This window comes from Phallusia mammillata, chromosome 8 (assembly GCF_965637545.1).
Source record: "Phallusia mammillata chromosome 8, kaPhaMamm4.hap1.1, whole genome shotgun sequence".
Classification (NCBI taxonomy): Eukaryota; Metazoa; Chordata; class Ascidiacea; order Phlebobranchia; family Ascidiidae; genus Phallusia; species Phallusia mammillata.
In genome coordinates, this window is record NC_137259.1 from 4,181,130 (window position 1) to 4,199,628 (window position 18,499).

Consider the following 18,499-nt stretch of genomic DNA (forward strand, 5'->3'; position numbering starts at 1 on the left):
ATTCCTTAATTTCGATCCCAAATCCCATAGTCATAATCCTATATCCCAGATTCCCAGGAACTTACGTTTTTTTCGATTTGTTGTCAAAATGAATTTTATTTAAAAATATTATGATTTCCATGTGAACAGTTCCACAACTGCATATTTACCGGTAGTTGTTTACCGTATTTAATTAGTTTATTGATAAAATAATAATATGTCTAGTTTATTTATTATAACAACTCTAAAATAAGACGCACAAAATATTTTAATTGTATTTTATTCTTTGACGAACAGTTTAAATAAATAAGTGCAAATATAGAACAATGAATAAGATTAAAAAAGTCAAAAACACGTAGCACTGACGCAATGTATAAAGTACATAATCAGTAGCCTTGTAATGCACAACTTAAATTTGTTTAAAAGCGACGAAAACGATAAAAATGTCAAAACGTTTTCAGAAAATGGTAAAAAAGGATAAAACAGGTTTCAAACTATTCAGCTACTTGGTATGGTGATGGCTCATTATTTCCTTCCATCTCTCGAGCTTCTCTGGTCCGTTCACCATATTTGCTCTTGAAAAATCCCACCTGAAAATACAATCAAACTTATGCATACACAAAAGCGCCTTAAATCAAGACGAAACCGAAAGAGTTTTAAACCAAAAAAGTAAACCACTAACCTTCCACAGAACAATAACTATTATACAAAGCAGTGCAATGCCTCCAAGTACACCTCCGATGATAGCACCAATGTCAGAGCCCTCGTTTCCTCCTGATATTGGCTCAGGGGGCACGAATTCACGTACTGTAGTGGTGGCCTGCATACACAAAAATATTTTGTAATTGTCACTCAAAAAAAATACCGAACGATGTACGATAAGTATGCGACTACAATAGACCTACAAGATAAATGAGCATTCTATATCATTAGCTCATAACTAAATTAGAATAAATGTTACAGTGAATCGTTTATATTCTCTTGGCAAGTCAGTGACAACTGTAAAATATGTATTATGTATTTTGTAATACATGAAAAAGCGTGCCTAGATATGTTGGACGAGTATTTTGTTTAATTACGACGATTTCTACTATTTAATCTACACAGAAGTATGATAACAGCAATTTAGCGAAATAACTTAGTATATTTAACGCACCCTTTTCGTGAAGATTACTCCTTCGGGATTGAGCGGGAGGGCGGTAGTATCAACCGTGACATCACTAAACATCTTGGTGTGCAGGTTTGGCTGAATAAAAAAAATCGATGAGTTATATATAGGCCACTAACAGACCAGCAAACGTTTTAGGGTAACATTGTCAAATTATGCCGAATTTAGACTGCGACGTCAATGTATGGAACTGGAGACGCTATATCCAAATTATTTTGTGAAGCGCATGGAACACATTGTGAATCAAATTTATTTTGGGGATGTATATGTTTTAACTCGAGATTTAAGTAACATTTTATATTATATATCAGCACTTTAACCGCCGATCACCGTATTTTTTAATCATTTAATAGTGAATCCACCAAGTGGTGAAACTCTTAATTGTTTAAAAAAATCAGCCAGTTCAGAAAAAAACATATATTCGCCTATTTGGAATTTTTAGTTCCTTATTGAAATAGAATCTAAAACTTTAAGCATGCAAAGACCAGTATGCCGCTATGTGCCTGAATTTAGGTTATAATTTTGAGCATCTGGGCAATTTATCAGAATTGTGTTTATACATAAGTTACATTTTACGTTTATTCGCACGTAAAAAAGGTTTGGCGACCATGCACTGTTTAAAAGTTGAAATAGTTACTGCTTAATTGTTCTTGTTAAAATTAGAAAAAAATGACATTAAGAAAATCATACCTGTGTCAATGTGGGAAGCCACACTTTGAACGACGCCGTCACGTAAACAGTTCTATGTGACGTCATATTCTGGATTGTGCAGGTGATCGTACCACACGTGACGTCATCGCACGTCTGTGTGGACAACACAGGGGTTAAAGTCATGTCGACACCAACACACAATTCTGATGGGTTTGTACTTACAAGTTCCAATGGAAGGTTAACTTCGCTTGGTTGTGGATATTCCAGTTCTACTGTGGCACCTTTGGTTTTGTTGTCCAATGATAGTTGAAGGCTGTTCACTTTGCCTGTCGTGTCGCAAGTACAGCGTTCTGCAGGCTAAAGAAACAGACTATTTTCAGGACATAACAGAATATATTGTTTGTACAGAGAAATTGTTGCATTGCTAGGTAAAGAACTGTTTAAAACAGTGGTTCTCAACTGGTGGGCCATCGACCATTGGCTATTTATTGTTAGCTGTCAATTGTCCGAAATAACTCCAGAAATATATTTCAGGGTTATATGCTTGTTGTGCATGTTTTCTTTATCCTTACTGAACAATCGACTGGTTCACGATATTCTTTCAACTGAACTGGTGGTTCATGGCCTAATACGAATGCGTATGCTTTTTAATTCCCACTTAATTCAGCAGGCACACAGAAATGTTGGCACGCTAGTTAAGGCTTTTTGAAAGGTTGCCGACCATTTTCTACTAATATGATTGTCACTGTTAGGTAACATTTTTGATGATTTGTTTAGGGTTGTTAGAGACACGTTCAACTTCTTTCTTACCTCGCAATTAAACTGGTAAAGATAGAAAAGCGGCAAAAACTCGTAAGCTCCAGGCCACGTAAACTTCATCGGAGCAATCGCAACCATTAAAGGTCCAGTGCTTGTAATCTGCATGAAAATCATGAAATCAAGAAAAAATCGGTTCATTTTGCATTGTTTAAGAAATCGTTCTAAAAGTTGCTTTGAACCAAGGGAAGCAAACACCGATATCGGCAAGTAAGAGATATTCTGTAGGGAAGCAACGAGACAATGTCTGTAATATGGATAAATGAAACCACAGTTGCAAACAGGCCTAAAACTTCGGCCCGAAATTTGTCAAAGTAAATCCCGAATTAGACCAGAAAGAATAATGTTTTACAAATCACAGTACGCAAGGCCCATTGTAGGCGTTGTACTGAATCAGCCGGTCACCTAACATTTCCATGTTGAATCCTATCGCACCGCTTGCCATATGGAACTGCTTGGTGGAACGTCTTTATTGGGCCTGGCGTACTGTGATTTATGCATGAGTGTGCCGTGATCGCCGATCTGCATGGACGCTTTAGGGCTAACTTCAGGTTTTCATTTATGTTCATTATAATCATGTTTTATTTAATTTTTTGACTTTGACTTCCATTTGTTGAAATTAAGGAGTTTGTTGACTTCAATTTTTTGAAACTTTGGTGACTTATTCGTAGCGTATACTCACAGCGTGGCTGTGTCTGACATCAGTAAGCGAACCCCCTAATACAGGACTCATCAAACTTGTAACGGAGCTCTCTAGTGACATCGTGCGATTGAAGAAAAACTCGTCAGGTGAAGCCGAACTGTTGAAGAGTAATTGCATATATTAAAACGTTACTAATCTGTGACGTAACAATGACATACCTGCCGTAGATGAGTGACGCAGAGTATGCAACAAGCCGCTGAAATCGAAATTTGTTGTTTTCGGTGTTGATTTCTGATGAAACACTCCCAGCACTGAAACAAATATAGATTTGGTAATTTGGAAACGCCTGTTCAGTAATTTGGAAAAGGCCGTGCAAATCTAATTTCATTCTGGTTTAGGCAGAAACAATACAATATGAGTGCAGAACATAAAGAACATAATACAGATATAGTTATCATCTCTTGTAAGGCGAAAAGGAACCCGTATCCCTTTCTAAACTGGCGTTATGATGGCTGCTGAGTAGTGATAAATGTGTATGCATCGAACATTTGTTATTTATAATTGGCTGTCAACAGCCCAGCTAAATATTGGCCACAGGGTGATAAACTTGGTCGAATATAAAGTACTGTATAAACAAAAATAGACCCTAGAATGGACGACAATAGCCTACCCAGGTCAAAACTTTAATTAACGTTGAAATATCGACGAAAATACGAGACAAAACATAAACCTAGTTACAGTATTAGAACTATAGACAAAAATGCGTTTTTGATGTGATTTATTTCAGCCATAATAAACTTACTTTGAGTAAACAACTCCAGTTATTTCGATCTCATCAGCAACAGCCTTTTCAGCCATCGAACCAAGGTCGAACTCAAGCGTAAAGTTACACTGAATATAAAGTAAGGGTCAATGGTTTACATCAGTAGTTGTAATGTTTCATATATTTTGTTGTGAAAATATACAGATGAATCAAAACTGGATGATACTAATTTTATAAGTATAAACAGGGTATGATAATTTGTCATGCACAGCGGTCAGCTACTGAGTTACTAAAAGTTTATAAAGGGCATTCGTTGTTTGTTGGTTATGATTTCTGCTTTGTTCGAATTTTGTCAACAAAGCCTTAAGGTAGCTTAATAACCACGCTTGAGGCATATAAGCTCAGAGCAATATCCCAGCTCGGAGGAAATTAAGGATTTTCCAAACCAGGGGGGAACTTCTTGGATGAAATTCGACTTTTTAATGGCGTGTGGTGTGTAAAACATAAGTTTAATATGGGGACCGGGGCTCCTTAAAGTCGATTTAATTACTTAAGCCTAAATAATGTTCATTAAATTTTCAGTCTTTTATCAACTTTGCTGCATATCGTGGAGGAATGAAAATGTTGTTTCGTGGAACTTAATTTAAAACATAAGCTAGCTAAAGTAAAACAATTTAGTCCAACTGTGCATTGCATATGAATCTTAATTCAAAGTAAATCTATAATCACACGTTTTACCGATAGGCAATTGTTTTTGTCATAGCGTTTATTGTGCTGGAACACGAAATTAATTCAAACACATTATTATTTTTTTATTTACAGAAATCTTTACCTCTGCTCCGAGCAGCATAAGATCTTCTAACTCAGCACTTGCAGAAACATATTCCAGAACTGTAAAGCTCGGGGTCGAATCGTCGGCGGAAAGTCTGACACAATCACCGATGACCTATACAAAACCGTCACGTCACAGATGACATCACAAGTCAACAATGTGATTTAGTGTTTTTAGTTTACCTTGCTGCGCGGCAGTGCTCCAGATGTAATGTTGATTTTTGTAAAATACGAATAATCAGGCCCGGCATTTCGGATTAAAATGTTAACGGAGACAATTTGTGAACGATCAGTTAGGATAAGTTCATCGTTTGACGATTCCAATCTATCATGACAAAAAAACATAAGGACAGAGCTCAAATACCGTATTGTTTGATGGTAATCATAGTCCTATTTACGAGATATATTGCAACAATGCATCCTCTCGAAAACAAAAACAAAAACAAATCACGTTGCATTCAAGTTTAGAATACAAAAGCCAATGTTACAATTTATCGTTGTTTGTTATGATTTCAACTATATTCAATCGCCATGAACGTAAAATAAACGAAAGCATAGTAACTGTACTACAGACATTACATATTGCTTATGGCTTCATTAGTACAGCTACAGTGACAAGGCATTATCCCGTATAGTCTAATAAAGCCACATTACCCCACTGTTGCGAGTAACAGGCTGAAAAGTCATCGCCACATCTGTTTGAACAGGGTGCTAGGTTGCAGCTTACAACCCTTACATATCATTTAATGAGTTTTGTGCTTTTACATTGTATGTTTGACAAATCGATGAAAAAGTAACTGAAAAAAAAATCCGTGTGATGTTTAACGCACATGACTTGTATATAGTGTAAATGTAGATGGACATAAATTTATCACTGGGGTCAGCCCTGAAGCGTTCAAGCTGACCAGCGATACAGAGTACCGAGCCAGTAACCAACCATTCCTATATAGTAAGGCATAGGCTTAAAACATCCAGCCTGCGGTGGGATTTGAACCCACGAGAGATGTTTCTAGCCTACTGAAGAATGCTGGGAATGCTTACCACATGCAGGTAATTTGAAAAAGTCTGGTGTGGTATGACTTATATTTATTGTTAACAAAAATTTACTTACGAGTATATTGCTACAGCAGACAAGTCGTGGTTACAAATCCCGCCATCTCCTGTACAGCCGGTTTGAAACGACCAATCATAAGCTAGGTAGGAGTTTGTAAATCGGTCGAGGACTGGAGAAAAGCTTACTGCTTGAAAATCCGGTATCAATTGATAAGTTACGTTGATGGTCGGCTTGATATCAAATCCACCTGCGCCTATACCCAGTTTTCCAAGGGCTCTTACCTGATATAATAAATAAGAAAAGATTCCTTTTTGAGAAACAAATAAGAAAAAGTCTTTGCTTAAACTAAGTTTACTTTTAAGTTACGACAACAAATCGAGTGATGACTTCCGTAAATTATCTGGAAAGTACATCAGGTCATTTTAATTGACGTTAATTTTTATGCAACAGCTGGGACGTAATAAAAGGCCTGATTTGAAAAACTAGCAAGCCTAAAAAAATACTATTTTTGTATTTTTAGTATTTTTTTTTATAAAGTATTTTTTGCAATACAAATTTTGTGTAACGTAGGCAATGAAAGGTTAAGAGCCTAGTTATCAGTTAAATTTAAACATTTTTTGCTTAAAGCATTGAACAAATTTTGGTATAAGTTGTTTAACCCAACGGAGTAAGAACCAACTATAGCCTTGTTAGTACTTATTCTCCAAAAAAAACTCTTGTGACAGTTGAGGCTCAGGTTTGAAATGAAAACAAAAAGAAATTTGTCTTCAAATCCTTCATGCAAGCAAATATTGACAAACAAACTAAAATATTAGTTTAAGTTGCGGTAATCTTTCCGAAATCAGACTTTTTGCATTAAAGCGTTTTGTTGTTATATGTGCAACGTAAAAAATCCGACAGATTTCTGGATATGACAAAATTACAACCAATCATGTTACTGACGAATCCGGTTAAGCGCAAACCCAATGTGTAAAACACTTTTTGTAAGATATACAATCCCTATGTAGTTGCACGAATTATGCGATTAACCGGATTCTGTGTTAAAAACTTAGGGACCATTTGGAAATCAACAGTCTTACATTGAGGAGCATTTGAAAATCAAGGCAAACTTCGCTTTGGCCAACTTGTACGCTTGAATTCGTCTGTAGGTGTGTGTCTTTGCCAACTATCAGCAGGCGCTTCGAAAATGGATTCGAAATTCGTGCATCCAGATTGGCTGTTATTTCAAATGCTAGAATAGAAAACATGTGGCTATTAGTTTAAGTTCATGAAAAAGTCATTCGTCCTTAAGATTTTAAAATATACATATTTCGCCTTTACAACAATCATCAGTATCTATATTCAATTAAATTAAGACATGCAGTTTATCTTTAAATTGCGTTCATTGCAGTGGTTCTCAACCTTTCGTGGACCGTGTCCCCTAAAAGTAACTTTTTTGCCTCGTGACCCCCTTCAAGTAACCCTGTAAGTCCTTAAAAAAGGAAATGGCACCCTGTGTTGGAATTTCGGCTTTAAACAGGTCGAATAGAGTAAACAAGAATCCCTAATCGTGAAAAACCTTAAAATAGGCAAATAGTATGTGAAATATTCAATTAAATTAAGAATAAAGTTATTTGCTACACACACTTAACGATGTGCATTGAAAAAGAAAGTGGCTTTTGCGGGTGTTTGGTGAATATATACCTATGGTCCTCCAAAACACAGCACATTTTTCATTGTGCCATAATGTTGATACATTATTATCTAATGCGGCTGATCTCTCGTCGCCAGCTACACTGATGAGAATTTATAGGTCGAAACATTGTGCACTGTCTGCAGCTTATCATGTATTGGCTCGATGCTATTACAAATATCAACCCTTTAACCACAAATTACACAACAATAACACAACACTTACGAAATTGCTGAAGGGCCGGGTTAACTCGATAGGCAGCAGTGATGCAAAATCTTGCGGTCGAACACAGCCCCCCTGGTCTCGTGACGCAATCGATTACGTCAATTTCATCAGGATTCAACGTCATTGATGTGCTGACGTCAACAATAGGTCGACTTCGCAGCAAGAGAAGTGAATCGCTAGATGGCGCTCCAACCATCACGTCGGGATAACCATCGTCGTTGATGTCATAACCTAGTCGGTTGCTAGTGGCGACGCTGCCGCCGAAACGTAAAAGTGGCGAGTGAAGGTCGCTGCCCAGAATGCGCTGAAATTGGTAGAAGTGGGAAATAAAATATAATGCTAAGAGTAAATACATTTTACAATGTCAAAATTACTGGAACTTAGCGAAATGCAGCGATTTTGGGATTGTTAATAAATTGACTTGGACTTTGACTTGAAAAACTGTATGTCAATACAATGGGTAGATTTTAGCTTGGAGTCTAACAGGAGCAGCAGTTGACTTAAAGTTATAAAATCCTTTTAGGTTGGCTGTTTTTTCATAATAAGTTATTACAGCAAATATCGGTTTAACCGGATCGGCTAATCCGGATCTTCGCCCAATTCGGACAAAACTTGAGGTACAAATGATTTGTAATGTGGTAAGTCTTTAACTATTCGACATCGGTAAATCTGGATCTTCGCCTAATCCGGACAAATTTTTTGGTCCAAATGGGTCCGGTTTAACCGAGGTTTACTCTATTTAGTTGGCGATTTAAAATAACTCAATGAATAGTCAGGATTTACAATTTGTTTGATTTCGTGAAAAGAAGTTGTTTGGTACATGTGTACTTCCCAAAATCAAAAATACAATCAGAAATGTCATTTAGGCATTTCATAAATCTCAAGATTTTGCACAATTTAATTTTAAAAATATTTGATTTACTTCGTTAAATTTAATAAACCACAAAACCTTCATATCACAAACATATAATAATTTTCCTAACCTGTCTATGTAGATCACTTATTCCGTCCGATGAGAGGTAGTAAACGTATACGGCGCCACTGTTTTGTGACGTAGAGTCCCCTGATAATGGCCCCTCAAGAGGCGCACCGACAATAATGTCTTTATAACCGTTGTTGTCAAGGTCACCTGCTATTTCTATGGTGGAACCAAATCGACTCCCTGACGTGGCCGAACCATATAGGATGAGAGGTTTGTACATTGGATTAGTCTGTGCATGAGAGATCAGTTTTTGAATCTTTTATTTTAACATTCTAAATTAATGTTTTTTCAAAAATACTGTGATTTACTAATTGTCTGTGTCATTTTTACTTAGTGCAACTTTCAAAAAATATTTTTTTAAAACAATTATAATGTTTTGATCTAAAAGCATCAAGCTAATAGATAATAAGCTATTACTCCTAACAAACTGAAGCGCCATTGGTGGCTACAATAGCCAATACGGTCTATCTCTCGTCACCAGCTGCACTGATGAGACGTTATAGGTCGAACCGGTGTGCACTCAGTGAGTATTTTTTTCAAATTAAATAGTTTTTATTCTGTATTTGAATAAACAAGAAAAAAGTGTTTCGAACCTTTGTATAATACTTTCACTTACCCAACTCTCTGGTCCAGGATTTTTTGGGTCATTCATAAATACAAAAACCCTTCCATGGTCATAACCCGCTTGGTGGGAGTGAAGAGGCGCAGACACCATTAGATCATCGAATCCATCATTGTTCAAATCAACACCCAACACGGAATGACCGAAATAGGCTCCAAGCTGCCACATTTCTCCGTATGGGTGGACTGAGAATGAAGGGTCCGACAGATCAGGAGAACTCATAATTAAAACCTGTTCAAACAAATCATACAAATGTTTAACTTTTTGTCACAAGAACGGCAAGAGTGAAACCATTAAAGAGCAGCGAGTCTTTAGAAGCCGATTATTGAGCTTTTTGCTTTAAAAAAGTCTGTTTGTTTTCTGACCGCTATTGTTTCTGTTACATTTAGATCTTTTGGCTTATTTTTGTGCTGAAACTTTAAGAAAGTGATGATATACATGGGGGATCTTTTGATATTGGCAAACCCTTTGTGCAACACGTCTTCATTATACATGAAGTGCTCAAAAAGTTTGGCTAAGATAAACATACATTCATAACTGGGATCGGCCCTAAAGCGTCTATGCAAACCAGCGATCACAACAAACTCATGTAGAAATCACATTGCGCCTGGTCTTTTGAAGGCATTGTACCCGATCACGCCGTCCTCTTATGCATTAGCACATGTGGCAAGGCATGGGTTGGATAAAACTATCATGCAGTGGAATTCGAACCCAAGAAAGGTGGGTTCAAATCCCACCGCAGACTAGATTTTTCTACCCAAAGCCTTATCATACGGGAATGCTCGGAAAACCGATTTGATTCGGCACTATACGCCTTTAATGGGCCTGGCGCAAAGAATGTATTTTTTTACAAATATAAATTTTTGCCACAGCTGTGTTGTGATTGTAATAAACTTACATAAAAATTGCGAGTTTTTGGTTTTGAACTACAATACATTAATACCTTAAACCGTTGGAAATAATCTTATTTTTACATTTTAGTCAAACAATTTAAAATGTATGAATTTTGTCCCAAGCTAAATACTCACGGTTCCTCGCGATTCGTATCTTGGTGTCCCACTCACAACAAATTCACTCCCGCTGACCCCAAAGAACTTTCCACTTGATACAGAATATCCTACAATGAAAAAGATAAGAGACCTTGTTTGAGACAAACTATTCATTTCTTTAGTTCAAACTTTGAAGCTAAAGAATTTTATTTCCTGATCAAAATTTTTGAGATTACCGACCTTACGCGAGCTAAAGTAGTTTTACATTAGAATAACGGCACAAAAAACATGTTTTATTGGACAAACTTATACAGCAGTGTTTTTTAACCTTTTTTTTCTTTTGCGAACCCCTTTAGCGGTTCTCTAACACAACGCGACCCCAACCCAAATGTGTTCATACATCTACTAACAAACGTCGTACAGAAAAAAAAACCCTTAAAGTTGTTATTATGGCTTATGTCAACATAAACCTTTAAACTATTTCATAATTTTTATGTAAAAAAGCCAAGAACCACAATCACACAGAAGTATATAATCTGCAAACTCACCTGCATAAGATTCTCTTAAACTTGAAGCGTTGACCACTTTTTCCAGCCCGGCGCTAGAGAGCAACCCGACGTAGTTAGTGGAATCCTGTTGGTAAGATGCCAGTGATCCGGCACGATCAAATGATCCAACAGCTCCAACAAACAAAGATAAATTCTAAAAAAACAAGCTTTTTGAAAAAAAAACGATAAACAAATACTCTTGGTGACTTCAGTTTAGTAGGGATGGACCAAAACTGCAAATGTTCTGTTTGATCCCAGCATATCATGTTAATGCTCGATGTTGTGACGTCACAAACATTCCCACTTCCTCCCCTGTTTTGCAGCATTTCAAGCCCACTTACGTCGCCAGCGGTGTATTAAACTGTCTAGGCCCCAGTGCTCGAGTCAGTTTGTGCAACTGCTCGGCCGAGCAACAAGCATCAAAAACAGCGACGCTCGGTACCGAGTACTCGGGTTCTGGCTCGGCTTGGCCCAACCCTGCAGTTTAGTACAACTTTTAAGTTTTCACTGGATCGAATCTAAAATGTCCATATTGTTGCAGGTTTTACGACATCGAATGTGTTACCAATTGGTAAAGTTTTACTTCCTACTGGCGTAGTTAGACAAAATACAGTAAACCTCGGTTAAACGAGATTTGGGTAATCCGGATCTTTGCATAATCCAGACAATTTGTTTTGGCCAAAAACAGTTAAACCGAGGTTAAATGTACTCGTGTTTCGTTAAAGAACTTGTTATTTTACTAATGTTTTGATCAAAACATGGACATCATCATAGCGAATAAGTAAACTCGTTGCAAACACATAACAGTATGACTAAAAGCATGGAAATGACAGAAAAACATTAGCAAAGTTACAAGTTCTTTACTCAGAACAGGTGTTTTGTATAACTTACATCAGTTGTACAAAATATTTGTTCAATAAGCTCGCTAAATGCGTTATTTACCTCAGAGTAATGAGCAGAAAAGCCAAGTTGGCACTGAGAGAATTCGTTTGTTGAATTTCCATCCGTACCTACAAAGTTGATGAAGAAATAAAGAAAATTGTCTATAATCTTAAAGGTGGTTAAATACAGTTGTGTTGAATGGTTCTGAAATAGAAACGCTACTGCTTCGGCAATAATATTACTCTACAAGATCTACTTGACCTTGAAAAATGAAAAATTTCCGCGATTTTGTCATTTAAACTAAGTACAACTGAGTTTTGGCAAATGTTATACGATTATAGTAAATCATGTCATAATAAAACTCGCTCAAATTTTAGAAATTAAATTTAAATTACCTTCTAAGTTTCCTGAGACCGTTTCATTGATAACACTTTGAAGCTCTCCGACAATAGAAGCAAGGTTGTCAAAATTGTCGGTAAACAACACCATAGAGTCGCTATCGGCAATTCCTTGCAGTTCCTTTAACTCATAATTTGCTACTCCCACAGCTACTATTCTTATTCCTGAGTTCCTAAGCAATAAAAAATATTAAGTTAAGTTTTGTATTTTAAAAACTGTGCTAAAAGCTATAGTTTGTCATATATATTGTATCTGTATTTTAACGAAATTACGTTAGTGATGTAATCAATCACAGTACGCCAGGCCTATTGAATGCGCCATACCGAATCAGCCAGTGACCAGGCATTCCCACATGGCAAGGCGTAGGCTAAAAAAATCTAGCAAATGATCGCTGGTCTGCATAGACACTTCAGGTCTCATCCCAGTTATGAATTTTTGTTCATCTAACTGGTGTAATCAAGTTAGATAAAACATTAGGAGCTTTTTGAGTGGTTAAAATACGAATACGAAATATATTATAGTGTGCAGTTTTATAAGCACTGCAGGTAGAACCACTAATACATAGCTACAAATCCAAGACCAAACACGTTTAAACCATGGTATGATTACAAGCATTTATTTTAAAAGCAAGTAGGCCTGAATGTTAAGTTGGCAAATATAAAAGGTTAGTCGACACAGAATAGTTAACGGCCCTGAAATTGGACATAATTGGTTTATGAGAAGCCCGTTTAGACCCGAAAGTTTGATTGACAGTCCTATACATTGAAGCCTTGAGGAAAGACCAAGACAACAAACAAAATATACATTAGTAAACATTCGGTCCCGAACAAGGCGTTTTAGGGCTGTTTGACCTTAGGTCAGGTCCAGAAACTAGCTACTACTGACGCAGAGTGCCGGCCCAAACTCTGCCCGACTTACAACTGTGAGTCGGCAGACCTAGCATGTGCAATATAAACGATCGTTAGACCCAATTTGCTCACATTTATTCAAAATTTAAATGCACGCTTGTGGTTTGTTAATTAAAAAACGTAACATAATCAAGTTAAAATTTATATGCAAAGTTTTATGTTGAAAAGAATTTATCAAAACACTTTTATGTTATATATTATCCTACATACCGGGATGTATTTGCCTGAGCAACGGTTTTAGTCTCATCGTCCGACTTTCCATCCGTAATAACAATCATAAGGTGAGTTGAATCGACACGTCCCTGACTTGAAAACATATTTCGTCCCGTCCTAATGCCAATATGAGTAAAGGTAGCTCCGATTTTCCACACCACATTCAGAATTTGAGCTAAACATAATGCAATCTATTTTACGTTTATTGTTTTACTGTTTTGTTGTTCTTTACTTCTGTTTTGTATTTGTTTACTCGCACAAATAATGCCGAAAATTTCAGCGAAATTTAACTACTTGTACAAATGTTGTTTTGATTCTGCTTGTCCTAATCTAGGGATTTATGTACTGGGTTTTGAAATATGTTCATGTAAAGAACCGTTATCAAAACTATTGGGGTTGAAATCAGTACAAGTTGTACTTTGTTATCTTTTTGATAATTGTATCAGCAAAAAAACGTCAGTTTTAACAGTGCACAGGACTTAATAACCCATAAACTTTTCACGTACAAAACCGTTTAACAATGACAATTTAAGGTATAAAACGTCTACGTTCGCCTTTTATGTAGTCTAACCTACTTTCTAAATCGGCGAATGTGTACTGTGCAAGTATAAATTCAGTTTCGGTTTGAGCTTTGCTGCCGAATTGCACGAATCCAACACGGACCACTCCACTGTTAATTTGAGTTCTGTTAAATAAAAATAAAATCGTTTGTTTGCTGGTTGTATGTGCGGGTCGGCTTACCATTACTTAAGTCTAAACCCAAAGTTATTGCTGAAAACACTCATTTATTTTAAAAATACTCTCATTTAAGTTTTGCTATAACTTTATCATGGTTTCTAGCATCAATGAAAAATATTGGTACCTAAATTTCGTTAAAACACTGTTTGGTTTAAAACCCAACTAATACATTTGCAATTGAAACGCCCATAATTTAATCTGGAAAAAGATATTCAGCATGACAATAATTAGTCTTCAAATGTTTTTTTTTGTACAAAAGAGTAACAAACAGACGAAATCATTACCAAAAAAATTCAATGTTTTAATTTTCTGAAAACAGCGCTTTTACTTCCTATTAAAATCTGTTTTATAAAGATAACAGAAAAGTAGTCTATTACCAAGATTTTGCTAAAAAATGTTCTACTCTATGACAGCACATTTAACATGTAACTGAAGTCGAAACAGAAAAAAATGACGGAGTGTAGTAGTAGCTATACTTGGACACGTCAGTAGTTTTTTCACTAACTTGTAAGCAGACACCACATCGACAATCCATTGAAGAGCTTTATTAAAGCCATTGGGACCCACGGAACCGGAACCGTCGACGACAAAAATAAGATCCAATCCAGACGTTCCAGCGCTACTACATGCTGAATAAAGTAAATGAAATTTACAAAGTTATAATAGATGTTTGCAGATTAAATACTTTATTATGTGGTGCATTTTTACTGAAGTCCACATAATCAATATTTTTACTGAAATGTTGTTGACTCTAACACAATTTTTGTTTATTCTCCTGTTTAGCAAATACAATTTAAACTAGAACTGGTGCCTTTAATCTTGAGTATTATCGATAACCAGTTAATATTGCACGGTGATATGTGGTATTGTATCCCTTCACCTTAAAACAAGTTACCTCAACTAATGTAAATCTACGTTGCTGAATGAACACAGGTTGGTACAAAGACCAAACAGAAAAGCTGTTGTTTTGCGCACGAACATGCCCTTAGCAAACACCAATTTTGCCTAATGCATTCAACGCAACAAAAAGCAACAAGGCCGTGTCATTTAATTACAGTTGATTGAACAAGTTAATTAATCGTTCGCATAGCTTGTGGTTCCAGACGTTAGATATTTGTTGTGACTTTCTTGATCTTTTTCAACCCAAAAAATTACATCTGAAAAAAAGCCGCAAACAATGTCCTCTCAAAGCTATAGCCCTACGCATGGCATTGCTTGCATATTTGAAACAAAAATGTGTAGGATTAACCATAGGAAATAGGACTAACTACAAGCTGAAATCATAGCCTACTTTATTAAAAATCGAATACTATTAAGTTTCAAAACTTTCAATTGCGTAAAACATGTATTGCTTACCGCTTGATGCTGGGTTAAGAAGAAGTTGTCCGGCATCAGTATATCTGTAGCAAGCTCCTGTAATTCGTTGCTCAATATTTGCACCAGGACAAACTTTTGTGTAACGATTCCCACACACCTAAAATTAATCACTGTTGAGGTACTGTAAGTCTGCCGGAAGCCGCTTGGCATACGGTGTCAGGGATAATCATTGACACTTACCACAAGCTCATTCCCGCTTGCCGGAATCGCCAGAGAAAGTCCCATGGCACCTTTCAAGTCTAAAAGCAAAATCTTATGTTCACATTAAATGTATTTACAAGTTTACAATAGAGCTCAATTCTGCATCGCGTACTATGTTTAAAAACTTTAAGCGATTACATACGAAGTTACAATGCTATGAATCATTTTTTGCAAATACAAGATTCAAGTCGAATTGTGTTTCTGTCAAAGAAAAACTCGGCCTTTCCATGCTCTGTAAAAACTGGTAGTACTTTCTAAACCGGTCTAACGGCCATTGAACCGAAAAAGGTTCTCTTACAAAAAGTAAAAAAAGGTTGATTTCAGGGCAGTATATGTTTGGTCGTGTTTTTATGCCATTTTTTTAGCAGGCCTCGTTAGCACTTTATTAAATACTAACCGAAAGTAAATGTTTGGTCACATTGAACAGTTCCCAGTTGAGTTTTGCTTACGGGACAGTAATACAGTTCACCGGGTCTCACTCTGTTGGCGTCTGGAGTTCCGCTGGATGGCGCGCCGACATATAAGTGGGTATCGCCCCTAAACAAAGGCAATACACGTTTTCAAATGACACACTATTTTAATGCTGTGATTAAGACTTTTTGCTGTGTCATATTTGTCACCCAGTTTAAACTTCCAAATTAGTGAAGAGAAGTGCTTGGTATGCTATTAATGTAAACTGTGAGTACTGTAATTATCCTAAGTTTCACAATTTAAACTGTATCGACACACTACACATGAAATCAATTGCTTAAAACCAAATAAGGCACAAAAATGAAAATCCATTGTTTTCGTTTTAAGTGGGATCAAAACATTTTTGTACACTAATAAAAGTGGCAAAATAGGAGATGTGCATTTACTATGGTTGTTCTGCCACCACTGACGTCACGCTTGGTGACGTGACCAAGGGCAAATCTTTAATAAAATTAAGTCGTGCCAAAAGCTGGTAAAATACTTGTGCTAAGCTATTTATTTCCTTTTGGGGGGAAAAAGAATACGCGTTTGAAGAAAATGAATATGAATTCTCTGTAAGTTTTTATTAAGCAACCGATCGCCCAAAACATCTATATCACACGAATGTGACGTAACGTACACAAAGGATGCTTTAATCCACAATTACCAAGATCCTAATCCACCGTGTCTCAAGCAAAATTACGTAAAACATATGATACCTCTTTGGAGCAAAGGAAATAAGCTACCTACTCAACGGTCTGACTCATGTATTTATGACCACGCATGATACGAAGTCAACACAAGAATATGGTAAACAAACGGGGAACCTACAATTACGTGGCCCAAGTGTCCTTACAAGAGAAAAATTATGAACTTTTAGGAAAGTTTAGTTATAGCTACATTTAATCATACGAACATTAAAAAAAATTACTAAAAAAACTTACGAGCTATGTTTGAGAGCTGCAAGCGTCGAACCAAAATGTTCGACGGTTCCACTGCCGGTCAGAGCAACAATTGTGTGAGATCGTGTTTCTATGTTGTGACCTTGGCACGCCATTCTGAAGGTCACAGTCATAAACAACAGTTTAATGAATGTCCAACTCATAGCAAAATTTGACTAAATATCGTCCGAGTTAAAAATAAAAATCTGTTTGATAACATTTATGTATTTTATACATTATCCCAGCAGGCACTCGACAACTTTTTCACGTGTGTTTTTAGTTAATTGTCGAGACGTCAAATCGACGTCATCTATCAAAATGTTACCTACTTTTAACCGTTGTACGTGCTGCGTTGCCATGGTCTCTACCTTTATAAGTAGTTTATTGTGAATAGTAAAAATTTTTTTATGAGAGTGACACAGTGGGTAAAAAATAACATCGAAATGAAGTTGTAGTGTTATCACGTACACGTACACCTTCATTTCGGCAACATGTTCAAAATAATAAAAGATAGCATTGGACCAAAACGACTATTTCGCTACATTCTCGGGACAGCAGTTATGCTTTAGCTGTATTGAATTGTAGACACCGCGAGTTTCCTACAGATATAACGTCCGCCTATGTTGTGTAAAGAGCAACCAAACCGGGGGCAAAAAAATCAATTTTAAAACATTTAAAATGAGTTTTATACAACAATCAAAAAAGCAACGTTTGACAAGCCAATATATTGCGTTTCGACAATTCTTATGTTAACACGTCATAATTCTAGTCGCAACATTTGAACAAAACTACATCCAACTGTCTGTAGATTGAACAAATCTTCGAAACTACGAAGACTAAACAAGAACGATGTTTCTGACCATTTTATGTGCTTACACGTAGTAATTACTGTCGAATATAGTTGACGCAAACTTGCACTTTAAACGTTTTTAATCTCAAGAAATGTTAGTTGACTTCAGAAAACAAGCTACGCAGCCTTATTGAGTAATTGACACAAGCCTTACTACCATACACACCAGACTGAATAACTTGAGTAAGCGACCTGTGTGACCCAAAAATAAATAGCCTGCTAACAGGCAAGCAGACACCCCGAAACAAGTGACCAAGTTATGAATAAGCATTGTGCCTGTCACAAGTACCATATTCTACGTCACACTTCTTTAGGGATGCAACTGGCAACAAAGGTGTTTGTGAGTCATAGAAGGCGCGACGCATGTGTGTTACGTTGCAAAGTCTGTCGTGGAATCAACCTTTTGGCAAGGTTGAATAAATGCTAAACGGAAACAGCAGAAGTATAGGCGTGTGGCCCAAAAACGTAGGGGGTTAGATTTTTAAGGTAAAAGGTGTTTACACGCGATACGCGAAACCAAAGCAAAGTACATAAATAGACCAACTTTTAGCTTGTTTGGGCATACAATGTCTGCTTAGAAACGTATTATTTGTTTCT

General features: G+C 36.5%; 1 protein-coding gene across 2 annotated transcripts; it reads right to left on the reverse strand.

The window, feature by feature from the left end:
* Positions 1 to 414: 414 nt before the first annotated feature.
* On the reverse strand, positions 415 to 17,196 carry LOC145204027 (integrin alpha-2-like). 2 transcript variants are annotated; one of them, XM_080076429.1, is made up of 27 exons: positions 17,056 to 17,196; positions 16,059 to 16,198; positions 15,641 to 15,699; positions 15,440 to 15,557; positions 14,589 to 14,712; positions 13,921 to 14,030; positions 13,343 to 13,520; positions 12,221 to 12,396; positions 11,886 to 11,953; positions 10,944 to 11,097; positions 10,435 to 10,523; positions 9,401 to 9,637; positions 8,786 to 9,013; positions 7,803 to 8,106; positions 6,985 to 7,136; positions 5,963 to 6,186; positions 5,035 to 5,176; positions 4,853 to 4,966; positions 4,060 to 4,148; positions 3,476 to 3,568; positions 3,297 to 3,414; positions 2,609 to 2,716; positions 2,021 to 2,155; positions 1,838 to 1,951; positions 1,136 to 1,225; positions 662 to 799; positions 415 to 569 (listed from the first exon to the last, which is right to left on the reverse strand). In XM_080076429.1, the coding sequence occupies exons 1-27, from the start codon at positions 17,184 to 17,186 to the stop codon at positions 474 to 476; spliced, it is 3,729 nt and encodes a 1,242-aa protein (XP_079932555.1). In that variant the 5' UTR covers positions 17,187 to 17,196; the 3' UTR covers positions 415 to 473. The 2 variants fall into 2 exon arrangements, with proteins under 2 accessions (XP_079932555.1, XP_079932556.1); XM_080076430.1 differs by lacking the exons at positions 15,440 to 15,557; positions 15,641 to 15,699; positions 16,059 to 16,198; positions 17,056 to 17,196 and adding an exon at positions 14,979 to 15,028.
* Positions 17,197 to 18,499: the final 1,303 nt, after the last annotated feature.

Coding starts and splice junctions, on each gene's coding strand:
- LOC145204027 (XM_080076429.1), bottom strand. CDS start 17,186: ATGACTGTGACCTTCAGAATGGCGTGCCAAGGTCACAACATAGAAACA. Junction 15,700..16,058: donor TGACCAAACATTTACTTTCG/GTTAGTATTTAA, acceptor TTTTGCTTTTAG/ACTTGAAAGGTGCCATGGGA. Junction 3,415..3,475: donor GCGTCACTCATCTACGGCAG/GTATGTCATTGT, acceptor ACTCTTCAACAG/TTCGGCTTCACCTGACGAGT.